This window comes from Sapajus apella, unplaced genomic scaffold, assembly GCF_009761245.1.
Source record: "Sapajus apella isolate SASKATOON/1434 unplaced genomic scaffold, GSC_monkey_1.0 scaffold35, whole genome shotgun sequence".
In the NCBI taxonomy this organism is placed as follows: domain Eukaryota; kingdom Metazoa; phylum Chordata; class Mammalia; order Primates; family Cebidae; genus Sapajus; species Sapajus apella.
Genome location: NW_022436975.1, coordinates 4,593,956 through 4,609,532, shown reverse-complemented (window position 1 = coordinate 4,609,532; position 15,577 = coordinate 4,593,956). Strand labels below are relative to the sequence as shown.

Below are 15,577 nucleotides of genomic sequence, written 5' to 3'. Positions count from 1 at the left end.
GAAAGTATCCTTTACTCAGAGGCCTTCTGGAGGCTGGGCAAGTGAAACTCAGTGGAGGCTTTACTGTTTGTACATCCTCTCAGTTATCTCTGGAATTAAAAGGAGGGAAGAGATACTTAAACTGCTGATTGCAAGCGTAGAAAATATATAAGGGCATATTGTGTCTGCATTAAGGGATGGAGAGCAGAGTCATTATCTGGATAAAAGGGCTCTTATCTGAGTAATAAATTATATATATACATATATATATATATACACACACATATATATATATATGCATACATGCACATACGTATATATAATTTCCCACAATGATCTAGGTGTATTAGGTCAAAACACAGCTTTCAATTCAAAATTTTTTTGTAAAACTCTCCATTTTCGAATTCACTTTTCATGTACAAGCAATGCTAAGATATTTGGGAGGTCTTTTTCTGGTAGGTTGTTTTCTACCTTGAATCTAATTTTCTGTAGTATGAATTTTTTTAGGAAGTCTTTTCACCACTGAAAGAAGTTGCAAACTTTTGAGGCTCCCTATAGGGTGATTGTTCTGGTGTTAAGACATCAGTGAGACAAAGCTTTCTGTGAAGATGGTGAAGTTTGCCCCTTTCCAAGGATTCGGCCCTATTCCACATCTACTAGTGGTGAACCCAGGGACCTGGGAGGAAAAACAGTAGCTGACCAAGTAAAACCTTCTTTGTAAAAATATTTGTAGCATGGAAACGCATGAGAATTAAAGGATTTTTTTTAAAATCCTTTTGAAATCTTTACACAACGTGCCCCCACCCCGTATGTAAATGAGACTGTCACTCCTGTGTTTGTCCACAGCTAGAGTTCCAGATGAACCAGTGTAGTGTGCAATGACAGGAACAGCTGACTCATTAGTAGAGAGCAGTGAAAGGTAATTAACCCTGGGAAAAGTACAGCTGCCGTGCGGGCTGTTCCTTTCTGTAGGATCTGATTAGAAATTAGTGTTAAACCACTGATTCTTTTTTTTTTTTTTTTTTTTCAGAAAAGACTGTCATTGATAATTTACTTTCACTCTCAGGTGTGTCCCTAGAAAAGGTTCTCAAATGTACTTATAAACAAAAGGGCTCAAATCTATAAAGCACTTTCTGATAACAGTAGACACCTGTTTTTCTTGTTGAGGGAGACTTCTTTCAAATGAATATTGTCTGATTATTGAAGATTGGTAATACCCCAACCCCTATTCTAATAGTCAGCATGGAAATTACTTGAAAGGATTGTTTTATATAGTTAATAAGCTGTAGATAAATACCATTTAATTACGTTTCCTTTTTGTTTTTCTTTCTGTTTTTCCTCCTCTGATGCTTTTCCTCAGGAGCGATGGGAACTCTCCAGCTTAGATCCAGTAGCTTTTAGGGAAGGTAAGTAAAAGCTATTGAAAAATAAACTTTTCCCTCAAAGAAAAAAAATCTCCAACTTTTCAACATCCTTCAAAAACCTGAGACGTTGAGGAATTTCATTTTAGAGGATCAGCAAAGATGCTTGATTTGGTTAGTGTTGGTATCCTCAGGGTAATTTTGGTTATATTCATACAGATTTTTTTCAGGAAGTGTTTACACCTGTTCATTCTGATGCATGACTTCATATGTCTGATATTAGGGGCGTTAATATGTAAAACATTCAGAATTAAAATGTATGACTAAAAAATGTGGTGGACAGGATAAAGTCCCCCACAAAAATATCCATGAAATCCCTGAAATCTGTGAATACGTTATCTTGCATGGCAAAGGGATGTGATTTAATGAAGTATGAGATTATCCTATTTGTCTAAAAAAGAAAAACTAATCACATGATCCTGAAGAAAAAGGCCAAAGAATGAGTCAGGGAGATGCAATGTGAGAAGTACTCAAAGCAACCCACTATTGCTGACTTTGAAAATAGAGGAAGCAGGCCATTTGCCAAAAAAGGCAGTGGGCTCTGGAAGCTGGGGGTTAGCTCTCAGTTTACAGCCTGCAAGAAACCAGCGGTCTCAGTCCTACAACAGCAAGGAACTGGATTCCACCAACAGCCCAGTGAGTGAGGAAGCGCATTCTCCTGTGGAGCCTCCAGAATGGAATGGAGCTTAACTTGGTTTTAGTCTGGTGAGACCATACCAGACTTTGGACCTCTAGAACTGTAAGATGACAGATTTGTGTCTTTTTAAGCCATCACATTTGTGAACATTTGTTACAGCAATAATAGAAAACTAGTACAGAGAATAAGCCCACCAATACATGGGACATATTTTGTAGCTGCTGATCTAAATCCTACAAGTAAATTTCTGTATTTGAATGAAGAAAATCTTTTCTTGAGAGGCTAAGATTGATAGTCTATAAGAATTGGAGTATTGATTTTGTTGATTCAAATGATGGTTTTTGCCAACTCAGAGAGTTCTAGTTTCTACTTTGTGATATCCCTCCTTCCCCAGAAATTCTTTATATGCTATATTTGTAAACATAATACCTGTGTCACTCAAGATGCATATGAGTCCATGCTTTATTGGACTTTTTAGTGAGTCTGTGTTTACTTGAGCATGGGTGAGTGGAATGGAACATCAAGGGATAGAAGGCCAGGTCTCTGCTGCAGAGATCTGACAGGCAAAGAATGCTGAGCCTAGTGCTTGAAAGCAGATGGTGGCCATGTGAATCCTGGTTCTACCTCTTTCTACCTGTGTGAACCCTGGGTAAGGTGGTGAACTAAATTTCCTTCCCTAATCTCACATGTAGCATTGATAATACTTCACCATAGGCATGCTAAGATGACTAAGTAAGACAACACACATAAATTCTAGCAAGAGTGCCTATCATTCTATGAGTTTGGTAAAGGTGAGGTGTGTTTATTTAGAAAATATTGTGTCGCCTCACCATTTTGATTCAAAAAATAAATTGGTTTTGTCTTTACTTATGGTGAGTGCCATTTTCTCTCCCATACAAAAGTCATCAGTATGAATATATGGACATGCATTGCTTAAAATAAATGTAGGTGCACAATAGTCAGGTGCACAACAAGTGCTCTTTGAATTTTATTAACATTCTGGAAAACATCAAATGAGTAAAGTGAAGTCCGTGAACTAGGGACAGTGTTATAGTTTAGATGAGTTGAAGATCTTCCTATATAGTTTTCTTTCCAAATTTGGAAAAATAAGGCTATTATTTCTATTTTACATTTAACTTTTCCTGCAAAAGGACCTGTTTAAATCACAAGCCATAACTTTTCATATAAATGAGATAAAAGTAGACGTTGAAAAAAATCTGACCACAAAATCTATTATACTTCACACTCGCTCTCCTTTGCATGTTGGGAGCTGATGTTTTCAACATAAGAGAAGACAAAATCGTAAATTCTCCTTAACTGGCATGGCAATCAAACAAACAAAATCTATAGTATTCCAGATGCTAAGATGTCTGGGTTGTTTGCTATTGAAATCCAATTAACAAACAATTATCTCAAGCATCTGAAAAGCGGTTTTTTTTTTGCTTATTTTAATTCAATTCAATAATAACATATCGGGCACCTGCTATAGCCATAAAATTATGTTGCATCAAAAGGTCAACGGGATAGCCCTTTGCTTCCATGAGCCCACACCAGCCCAGGGAAGAGAAACTAGACCTGGGCAAGCATAATATCTGGTAGAACATAGTCATCAAGATGACGGTGCTATCAAAACACTATTGGAATATAGAATTCTGGGCGATGCTGTCAACCACAATATGAATGACAAATCACATTTCAGCAGACAGATCTTGCCATTCTCACACTAAAGGGAAAAGTTCCTTTGAAACATACAAATGAAATCATGAAATTCAAAGCATTTAATTTTAGCTCTCTAATTTGACCATCAAGTCTCTGACCCTCTTGTAACTATATAAAAATATGGCCTTAATGCATTGTTTAACCAAGCCAACTACAATTTCGACCACTGGTGTCCTTTCAATTGCTCTTTGGGGACCTTACTTTATTCTTGTCACAGTTCTCCGAATCTCTCTAGGGATGAATTTTTTTAGGAATCACCATTTTCTGGAAGCTTTTCCAGTCTGGTCTAAGTCTGTGCTCCCATTCTTTTTTCTGCCTCCCTCTGTAATAATACCTGGCACATTATATTGGACTATTCAACTTCCTGGTTTGAGCTCTTGAGAACAAGAGTTGTGCTTTATATACCCTTTTATGCCCACTGTCTAGCATGCAAAGCCATAGAATTCTTCTCTATAAGTGTGTACTGAACCAATAAAGAGTAAATTCTTAGGAGAAAAATACTTGTACTTTAAAAAATCTGTATTAAATTAAATACTGTAGTGACAATAAAATCCAAGGATCATTCTGCAAAAATCCAGTGCCCCATTGGCCTCCACAACTGAGTCACATCATTTGCTTTGCAAATTTCAGTATATTCTCCCATTCCATATTTCATAGTCAGGTAATGAAGATAAATAATTATATTTTTATCTTAATTCAAAACAAAATATGAGGAAGATTTTATAAAAAGCAGTTACTGTTGGGAAAAAGAGAAGACTTTCTAATAAAATTCTAAAGAACCTTTTAAAGATGGATAAAGAAAATGGAAAATGTCTAAAGCTATCACGTGCATTGTGTAATAATCTGTATGATGAAATAGCTTAAATAGAGAAAATTCCCTTTATATAGTAAAAAGCTTTATTTGTGAAACAAGTGCTCTTTGAACTTTATTAAAAATGTTTTGACATTGTGAGTTTGTTTAGTATAGATTTACTCAAAATAGCACATTTAGTTGCAACACAGGCCTTGAAGTTAAGTGGTTAGTTTAATAAAACAGACTTCCATAGTTACCACAGGAAAACAGAGAATAATTTTTATGTCTTTGGAAGCCAGGAAGGGGCTTTAGAGAAAAGATTAAGCAAACACACCCAGGCAGGTTCGTTATGTGCGGCTTCATACCCGATTGGCTTTTTAAAAGAGGAAACTTAATAAAACAGGAAATTAAAGTTTTCCCACTAAAATCTATGGAAGCACATTAAGAAGCCTGAACTTTCCCTTTCTCTAGGTCTTTCCAAGTAGATTCTGAGTCAGTGGGAAAGCTAGTTTAATCAGACATCTCTGTGAGATGCGCTTTTTGCTCATAGTATTTTGTTAATAAACCATGTCACAAACAAGTGCTTAAAAATGCCACCCCAAAGATAGCAAGGCATTGCTCTGCGTGGCGAATCATAAAATCTTAGGTCTCACTTTACCATTCATGATCAACGTTTTGATGAAAGGCCTGGTGGAAGGAAAATTGAAATCCATGCTAGTGAAGATGTCTTCTTGTGCCAGCTTCATTGTTTTCTCAGTTTAGCATGGAGACGTGCTCTCTCTGAGTGTTAATGGAAGTCACTATTGCTCTGTCCTTTAGTGCATCTAACCCAAGGAGTTCTTCACAGTTGACTGTTGAGAAACAAAATGATGTGGTTTCTAGTATCTCACCTTCAGCTCACCGGCCTTTAAAGCAGCAGTGATTAACAGGACTTTTACAAAGTTTCTATGTAGTTACAAGGACAGTTTCAATCTTCTGTCATTTTTTTGCATTAGCTATGATTATGCTTTTACCACAAAAATGCATTTGTTTTAAAGGTAACAATACAGACTGGGAGAATAGCTTATGTTTCATCTATATTTATCAGCACTCACTGTACATTTGTGTCTTCATTACCAGGAAATATTAAGGGACATTGTGCCATCTATTCCTGTTTACAGTTTATTATGCAGAGATAGGAAACACTTAGCATGTAAAATGAATGTAGAAATTATTCCTGGATAGAAACACGGACATTTCCCACTCGTTGGCTCTTTCTCCTCCATCACCGGATCAGAGTGTAATTGTCAGTAATCAGGCCTGCTTGCTGCTGATAAAACCACTCTGAATGCTAGCAGCCTTCTTTGTGTGATGACTCAATTATTCCAGAAGTGCCTCATCAAATCTGCCCCATCAGCTGGGCTAATAAATAAGGAGAAGAAACTGGCCCCCCAAAGCAAATTATAAATCCATTTGCATTAACCATTTCGCTGGTCCATGATCTAGGCAGAAATAAGCATGGCAGATTGTGTTAAGCTTATTTGAATATGTTTATAATGTTTACAGCATGCAACTTCTTTTTTTTCCCACAAGGTGTTAGAATTATCAGTCATGAATGGCATCTAAATGCAGTTATGTTAATTACAGCAAGGCTTTAAGTATCTTCGAGGGCTATTTTGTTACTTAAATCAGGTGAAAGTTAAATCATCTTGCAGAGAGAAATATAGGTCTTGCATAAGTTATTGGAATTGCTTCAGAGCTTAAGGAGAAAAGATCTATGTTTTATTTTTACAGGGAATGGAAGGGCAAATACAAATACTGTTATGCCTACTAGTGTAAGTACAATTCCTTCATATCTATCACAGTGGAAACCACAAGTTATTGTGATGCTCTGTATGACTTCAGCAATCTGCAAAAACAAAAATTATATTTTTTCTTGGAGGCTATCAGAATTGCTATAGCATTCCCTGTACTGAAAATTCTTTGAAAGGTTCTGTAAGGCAGAGATTTAAAAAGCTGGGCAAACTAGTAAAAATCATGTAAATTTGTCCATGGAAATTGTGTGCATTGACAAATTTTATTCTTCTAAATGACAAACTATACTGAATAACAAGAAGTTTTGTGTGTCTATTCGAACTTCGGCTATCACTCGGGGGAAGCAAATCATGTTAAAAGGTGATCAGGAAAAGTAATTTGCTTGCTAATATCAAAGAACTCATCTCTTTGAATATTCAATGATTTGAAATCTGACACATCCTCCCTAAAAGTAAGCAAGATACCATGGACCCACTTTGCCATGGGAGATGTTTTTCCTGCAGAGCGTTTCCAGTTTTGCTGAAGCTCTTGTTTCTACTCCTGCTGTGATCAGGGGCCTAATTATGGGCTGGTGGTAAAAATGAAGTTTATGGTCAACAAAGATTGTTTGTCTTTGCCTAAACATCTTAAATGAAATTCACTGCTTATCTTCATTTGGTCCAGCCAATGAAGAATACGCCCTAATATCAACCTGGAAGGCTAGGCAGAAGAAAGTCATTTAAGTGGCAAAAGGCTTACATAAGTTTTGTTCATCAACTTCTGAGCATCTAATCTCTTGCTATGTTGAAAATACCAATTCTACTGCTGATTGATTAGGAACTCCAAAATAAAAAGTTTAACTCTTCGTTAGAAATTTAATGGAGCAAAATGGGTTATATAAACTTGACTGTAAGTTAAATGATCATACTGATGAATATAAAAATAAAGTCAGAAACTGGGGACTGTAAAGAAATTGTCTCACCATTCGAAAAACTGAACCAGGCAAGGATAATCCCCTCTTTTGCATCATTCCAACTAAGGAACAATTGGTGACGATATTATCGTTAGAGCGATTAACAGCTTAATCTGTTGTAAACTGTGGAGATAGGGCCTCAAGGGATAGCAATACTAAGGTAAATGTGCTAAGATTTTTATGTTTACTTAATAAGAAACCAAATCTCAGAGTGGTCTTTGGACTCTGTATCAACATTATGAACTTCTGAGTGGACACTGTGGTTTATATCAGAGCTGCAGAATGACCTGGTTCCCTAGGTATGCAAGTTCCAAAATGAAATTGGTGATGGTGATGACTTCATATTAGTTACTATGGTACAGGGCTGTGAGTGCTACACACGTCTCATAGTAAACTCATTTGCACTTTCAACAAATTTTTCACTTTGAGTTTAGTTTGGAGGATTTAAAAAAAAAATTACACCCTTTGGAACCATAAGTCAATTTTTTTTTTTGAGACAGAATTTTACTCTGTCACCCAAGCTGGATTGCAGCAACACAATCTTGGCTTACTGTAACCTCTGCCTCCTGGGCTCAACTGATTCTCGTGCCTCAGCCTCTTTAATAGCTAGAATTACAGGTGTGCGCCACCATGCCTGGCTAATTTTTGTATTTTTAGCAGAGCCGGGTTTCACCATGTTGGTCAGGCTGGTCTCAAACTCCTGGCCTCAGGCAATCTGACCCCTCAGCCTCCGAAGTGCTGGGATTATAGGCATAAGCCACCACACCTGGCCAAGGACCCATAAGTAAATCTATGATTCTCTTTGGCCATACAATTAACATGCATATGATTATCAGTTTAGGTCATTCATTCTACCTGATAAAATGCAATCTGATATACTGTGTCTATTTTTGAAACACACACACACACACACACACACACACACACACACACACACACCAGACTCATTACCTTTGTAGCACAGGTTTAAAGAACCGTTTTTCTCAGAAGCAATACTCACCCATGAAGCAGCCGTAAAGGACTGAGAGTCCCTAATTATTCGCAGATAGTAAAGTGGACAAAGTAGTGCTTCGTGATGACTCCCTTTAACACGTGAAGCCATGCCGTCATCAGAGAGTACACTTAAGAATTGGGTCGTACATTTGGTCACTCACCTTGCTTGTCATAGCGTTTCCTCTTTTAAGATTCCTTTTTCATTAAAAAGTGAGTTGCAATGCAAAAGTGTTCATCTGCGTAGGCGGGGGCTAAAACTAACTGTTACAAGTTCTGGGAGCTTAATCGAGATTCTGAGCCTTAGGTTAACTGCCTTCAAAAATATGCATACTGCATGAATGTTTTGGTAAGTCCTTAACTTTCATAACATTTAAGATCAAAATCAAAAAGTATGGCGGTTAACAAAAATGTTCTTTGAAGGTATCTCGTTGATCTAACAGTGCACATGCAGGGGCTGGAGGGATCCGACGTCAGGAGCAGATTCCTTTTGGTATCTGCCAAGGGTGTGCTTCCAAACAGCAGGTGGGTGGAGTTATTAATGATAGACACATGGATGGAGAGCCTCTGCGGGGCTCCTCGTTCACATTTGTGTTTTGGTGTGCTTAGACTTCATGAGCTCTATTGTGTCAAATCATATTTCTAAACTTATATTTTGTCAGTGCACTTCTCCAAGCCGATCTCAGCTGTGCTCCCTTCACTCTTTTCCCCAGGGAGGGGAGCCACGGCAGATGGGGTTAGGGCAGAGGGCTGATGCATCTGACAGCAAACGGCCGGGCTGTTGAGTGGAAGCTGTGAGCGTCAGGAAGCTACTTTTCCCCTGAGAACCAACTAACCACTGAAGAAAGTTGAAAATGAGCCCTTTGAGAAATGCTATTAAAAGTAGTAAAAAATTGCAATTGTGCAGATGATGTGCTGCTGTGTGCTTATTCGAATGCTAATGAGTTTGACATTAGGGAACTCAGAGGCTTTACAGCTACTCCCTTATGTGATTCAGTTCTTTATTGGCAATCTTTGAGAAAATAAATGGAAAATGTATTGCTAATAAATACATAACACGATAGGGTATTAGACAAAAAGCCATTACTTTCAGGATTTAGAAAGAGCTTTGTTTGCCAGTGTGACTGTTTTCCAGGATCTTTTGTTTTAGGTTAGTGTATGGGAAACAAAGGGAAATAGGCAGGTGGAAAGCTTCAGAACTCTTTCTGAGCTGAGGGCGCAATAGAATAGGCCAAAAACATTGGAGAGGAAGCCCCCTTTTTTTTAGTGGCAATCAAACGCAAACTAAGAATTCCCAAGCTCCCGTGCTACTTTTCAATTCTTATATTATGTGCAGTAATCTGCTCTATCACTTGAGAGCTTTATCTCCATTTTTCCCCAGGAACTACAGTTGCTGACTTGAAGAAGCATCTGCTTAATGTCTGGTCAAATCCTACAAGAAATACACAACTCTATGATTAAAAAGCTTTGATGTACTGCAAAGGGTAGAGAAGACAGGACAGTAGAAATCTTCTGCAAGGAAGGTTGGTGGCTTGCGTTTTAAAATATTAGAACTGCCAGACATAAACATTTTAAATGTGCATGGATACCTGCGGTATTTGTATAAATTGGCCCCTCTAGTATGTTGAGTGCATGACACTGAATTGCAAAGTTTTCTCTCAAGGACCAATTGGCCCGATGAAAACTGATTCTGAGCACATCCCTGGGACCATATCGAGATGAGGCAGCTCTGTGTATTATAACTCAACACAGAGTAAACCAAGAGCAAATCATTTCATTGGATAAGTTAAAACATTAGCAAAAAGTTGAGTATCATTTTTATGATGGACTCATTAAAAAGAACTCTAAGTAACGAAAGAATGCATTTGGAATCTACCTTTTGTGGCCTCTGGAGTATAGTACATTCCAGATCTTGTCTCAACTTTTTATTTGGGTGGTTAAAAATAAAAATAATGGTAATCATCATTGAGAGTCCCTCTTATCTGATTTCCCAACTAAATTGAAGAACTAATAGAGAGGTAGGTAGATCGAGAGATAGATAGATAATTTGATAATAAAGACAAAAATAAATTTGGCTTATCTTAAAAAATAAAAAGAGATTTTTCCCATTGATACATAGTATAAAAATTGTCATTCTGTTTGTACTCTAGAACAACCAAACTATAGCTAAGTGTCAACACTTCGTTGATTGTTTGCTTGTTTATTGCTGCTCTTCTATTTATTTGTCCAGCCTGATATGCTTTTCTTGTTTGATTTCTTATCTCAATAGAATGAATTTCCGGATTTATCACTAAATCAGACAAAGACATTTATTTAGTCCCTCTGACACAGCAGGGCAAACTGAGTTGGCATACGAGTTACCTGGAGAAAAAGAGAGGTAAGACAGCATTTTTATTTGTTAAAAAGTAGAACACATTGAAAGAAAATGAATTCCGTCAAAGAATGTATATAAAAGCTCTCCTCTACAATAGGTCTTTCTCTGTGGATTCACTTACAAATTTGTTAGTGCTGAATTTAGAATTGTGATTTTTGTCAGAAACACAGCCATTTAATATTTTAAAATATTAAACAGATAAAGTCCTTTGAGCCTACAAGCCTTTGGGCATATTGATTGGTATGTGTTACGTGTTCACACATGTTTGCCTTTAAAGAAAATTTCATTGTTAAAATGTTTTTCAAAATCCAGTTTACATTCATTCATGTTAGAAATTAGTTTGTTTACGGGTTAAGAGTAAATAAGCGAGATTTTAACAGCATAATTTTTTTAAAAGTACTATGGATGACTTCTGGAGTGAATGTATGCAAACACTGAAAAGTAAGGAATTGAATTATTCTTGAGAGAAATCTATTTCAGTTGATGTATCCCTATATGAAGGAGTTTGATTTCTACACTGACATATTTTGCAACAGATGCATCTCAAAATATCAGCAAGAAAAAAATTTTAAAGGCCCTTTTAGTGTGTTACTTTCCCTGAGTTATCTTTAAACCAGGAATATTAAATATCTATATATATCTATATGAATGTATAAACCCTCTTCTGAAACATAAAGCTGGACATTGCCCCCTAATGTCACAAAGCTGTGACTCTGAGGCTGTGGTACAGTGACTAATAGAAATCCTTGGCACAAGTTGGTTACCTAAGGGAATAATAGGGCTATTTGCTGGAATCGTTTGGCAAAACGACACCAACACATGGCTTTGGTTGATATTCAGCATTGCCAGTTGCACAAAGTTGCAGGATGAAGTCTGCACCAGCAGTGACAACTCAGAAATCAGAAGGGGGAATCAAAACCAACCGTTCACCTTATAATGCTACCCAACCTTGTTTCAGGTCTCACATTTCTTTTATGGCAATGCATTTCCAAGAAGCTCTAGAAAATTTCCTTTGAAAATCATCTACTGTAGGGGGAATGTGCCTACTCATGGCCCTCAGGAAGAGCTACTTCCCAGAAAACTGTACTTAAAATGATAGCAGACTGAAGCTACTTTTCCTTTTGAGTTTGGGGTGGGAGGGATTAGGGGAGACCAGGAGAAGGATCATAAATTCAATTCTTCAATTCTTCAGCTCTGACTATAGAGCCAAAGATAGGACGATAAGAGGTATATGAACACAGAGCATTGAAATCAAGAATAGTGTGCAAATAAAAGATGAAAAGTTCTGAAAATTATAAATATGTCATCATGGATGGTGTAAAAAAGACATGGTTTTGTTACAGTTTAGTTTTTTGTTGTTGTTGTTTACTTTCTGAATTTGCTCCTATTCTTGAGTTATTAATAAATGTATGAAAACAAAACTAGAAAAATAAGAAGAGGGGAAGAACAGAGAAAAAACATACTTAAACATTCTTGGTATTTCTCGCCACAAGTCAATGAGCACCCTTTTAAAACTGCAGCTCATTTCTCCCATGATTTCTTGCGTAACAGGTAAATATTTCTGCTTCCATTGTGAGCTGCTCCAAAGCTCTGTTTAAAACAAAATGATGCCAGAATCATCAAAAGAAGGGGCACTCAATGTAAGATTCTTTGTTCTTCAGTCTGGCCAAATTTCAGTCCAAGATGCTGGCATCATGTAGTTGTTTGGTTTCTCTGGGCCTAGCCATTTCCAACTTCCTGAGTTTTTCTTCATCATTTTTTAAAAAATGTGATTTTTGAAAAGGAAGCGTCCACTCTAGATAAAGTGTTCCTCATGGAGAGGACCTCAGCAACTCTTCTCAGCAGCCACAGATCTTCTTCCCACCATTGCTGTGAGTCCCCAGGAGTGAAATGACATCTCACAAGAGCAATCACAATGACAGAACCACACTGGCAGGTCAAAAATCTCAGGAGATGAGCACAGCAAAATCTCTTTCAAAAGGGAGCTGACTGCAAGTTGAATGTGTGTGACTGACTTCTCAAATTAAGAGGAGCAGTCAGGCATGGTGGCTTATGCCTGTAATCCCAGCACTTTGGGAGGCCATGACTGGTGGATCACTTGAGGTCAGGAGTTCAAGACCAGCCTGACCAACATGGTGAAACCCCATCTTTACTAATAATACAAAAAAAATTAGCTTGGTGTGGTGGCACATGCCTGTAATCCCAGCAACTCGGGAGGCTGAGGCAAGAGAATCGCTCTAACCCAGGAAGTGGAGGTTGCAGTGAGTCGAGATCATGCCATTGCACTCCAGCCTGGGCAACAAGAGCAAAACTTCATCTCCAAAAAAAAAAAAAAAAAAAAACAGTAGCTACCTGCATGAGATACCTAACTAGACAGTGTTAAGATTAATTTTATAAGGGTTTTCAGAAAATGCCCCCAAAACATTGTGGTCACCGCGATATTTTCTACAAATATTAAGAAACTCAAGACTACTTACAAATGTGTATTATAAATATATATTGAGGTTGTTAATATCTAAAGCCTTATTGATAGAAACAAAACCTCAACATAACCAAGGGATTTCTTATGTTCAGTTTTTTAAAAAGCAATTAAATTTTTACTTGGACAGCTGGGTTTTGTTTTGTGTTTTTGTTTTTGTTTCATTTTCCATTAGGTTAAAATAGAATTTTAAGCGAAAAATAAAATCTAAGGGAAATAAAACCTCCCCACATGTCAGTAATTGGCTTGTGTGAATGAAAGCACAATTGAGTTTATGAATTCTATGTCCTGTTCCTTGAATCTCTTCCCTCCCACAAAACAGCAATTCTAGGACTTTCTCTTCAGCCCAAAAGAAGTTACCAGATCTGTGCACGGGGGCGATGTGGAAGAGACCTGCTTATTGCCCCTGATGTAAGCGCAGTGAGAAAAGACTTCAAGTACAAGTACTAGGAAATCACTTTATACATCTGCTTATAGGTTTGTAAGTACATCAAGTTATTAAATGAGAGCTTTCCAAATTCAGCCCAAGAGTTCAATTTCATTTTCTGGTCATTTTTCTTCCTCATTGCCTATCTGCTTATTTCCATTGTTAGTTCTTGCATGTTTTCCTCCAAGTTTTGCCTCTTGGCCTTCTTTATTTTATACATCTCTTTTCCTCTTGCCATTTCACCTTGTGTTCACTCCTCTCCCCAGAAAACGGGGACATGAAGCCCTTTTCAAAGTTTTTTTTATGGCATTGTTAAGTATTAGAGACTGAGCAAGAGCCACTTTTCCCCCCTTTTTATGTAAATATTATGCATAATAAGTTGATACTTATCTTTTAAACTGAACTTTTTTCTTAAAGTAGTTTCAAGTTAGGGAAAATAAGAGTGGCAGAGTTTACCTTTATTGTTCTTACTCCTGTTGAGAAGTAGATTCTCAAAACCTGGAATAACCCATTATAGAAATCTCAGAATATATCTTCTGTCGTTTTCAACTACAATGGGATGTATGAGAATGAAGCACATAAATGCCCTAAGAAATCTGGAGAGGGACAGCTTTTTTAAAAAATAAAATCTCTGTTTTGAGAAAAGAAATGACTCATTAGGTTTTACAGAATTAATTGCAAGCTTTCCAGTAGTATTTGGGGCTTAAGCAGTAAAGACGATCAAGTCATCTCTTCCAGGGGGAAAAAAATCAAAGTTCCCAAGAAATGTAATTTTCAAGACTGCAGTACAAGTTAGGTCGATTTATTGTATCACACCATACTCATTTGCCTTGTCTCTAATTCTGGAAGACTTTGAGAGAATGATAATCTACCTCCACCCCTCCCCAGGGGCCTGAACACACACACAGAAGTAGAAATCTTTCCATTTTTAATGACCCATTACTTGGACAAGGTACTTATTGAATATGAGGTCTGATTTTACAAAAATTCAACCTACCCACTGGCAATTTATTGATGTTCATGAGAATAATCCAAATGAAGAATACTTAAAATATCTACTCCCATAGACAAGGTTCTAGAAACCAAAATCTGCTTTTGAATTGAAATCTATGAGAAGAAAAGAACCATCTCACGAATGATAAACTCTCCACACTGAAAAACACATATGCCTTCGGTTTCTTACGTTCCTATTCCCCAGTGAACCCCAGACATAAGGAGACACAATGTAGTAACTTTTGTTTTTGTTTTTTTTTCTAAGTGTGAAGAAGGGAAAGCAAGTGAAACAGTCAAGTTGTATGTTACAGCCTTGCTCCATTTCACTCCTACAACTTGACCCACAAGTTAAATTTGAAAACTTAGTTCTACTTTTAAATATGCTTGTATAGGATATGTATATGCTACATCAACAAGAGGACAATAGCTCAACAGAACACAATTATGAGACCAGCCTTCCAAGCACAGTCAAAGGGAGGTCCATGAATATTTATGTATCCCTTCCGATGACTTTAGTGGGGAGCGGCTGCCTGGAGTGGTGACAAGGCAACCATGCCCTTGGGTAGCTGAACTGCAAAATAGAATTCAGCGTAAAGAAGATTGAACTTAAGTATGCTTCTGGAAGTATGCTTTTTTGTGTGTCCACTGGTACTCTTTGCAGGCTGTGTTTCAGTTTTGGTAAAGAAACTCACAGAGTTCATCCTTGCCTTTTGGGTAAATCTTCAGAGTGGTTAGGGGAGTTAATAGTGTCCACGTGGCAAGATAACAATAAATTGGTGTTGCTCTGTGGAGGCGCACACATAGAAGTGGCTTCCTCAGAAATATGTGTTGGTTTTCATCATTTTAATTCTCACATGTTACTGATCTCTTGTAATCCAGTTATTCATTTAGCACGTGAAGGGACATTCGCTTGAGTTGAGCCACTCTGTATGCAACAGAGATACTCACGAGAGGAGGGGGATTTCACAACGCAGTGCTCACCATCCTGAGTAAACCAAGCCATTTTTATCTCAGGCAGT

At 37.4% G+C, this 15,577-nt stretch overlaps 1 protein-coding gene and 1 long non-coding RNA gene across 16 annotated transcripts in view; both read left to right on the top strand.

Annotated features, from left to right (window-relative positions):
• The window catches only part of LOC116563444 (suppression of tumorigenicity 18 protein), a 309,774-nt gene that overhangs the window by 190,217 nt on the left and 103,980 nt on the right, over nucleotides 1-15,577 (top strand). For 5 of the 14 annotated variants that reach the window (XM_032296073.1, XM_032296069.1, XM_032296067.1 and 2 more), the window contains one exon: nucleotides 1,340-1,385. The exons of 4 other annotated variants lie outside the window; for them this stretch is intronic. Coding sequence is in view for 1 of the 10 variants with exons in the window: in XM_032296060.1 (XP_032151951.1) it covers nucleotides 1,340-1,385 (46 nt within the window). In the remaining 9 variants the exon portion in view is untranslated. Of the gene's footprint in view, nucleotides 1-1,339; nucleotides 1,386-9,666; nucleotides 9,809-10,554; nucleotides 10,663-15,577 lie in introns of all 14 variants that reach the window. 5 more of the 14 variants (XM_032296065.1, XM_032296062.1, XM_032296063.1 and 2 more) reach the window with 2 other exon arrangements.
• LOC116563447 overlaps nucleotides 1-15,577 on the top strand; it is a 241,191-nt gene that overhangs the window by 190,217 nt on the left and 35,397 nt on the right. The window contains exons 4-5 of one of the 2 annotated variants that reach the window (XR_004274396.1): nucleotides 1,340-1,385; nucleotides 9,667-9,752. This is a non-coding gene — a long non-coding RNA (uncharacterized LOC116563447). Of the gene's footprint in view, nucleotides 1-1,339; nucleotides 1,386-9,666; nucleotides 9,753-15,577 lie in introns of those variants that run through there. The other variant, XR_004274398.1, reaches the window with a different exon arrangement.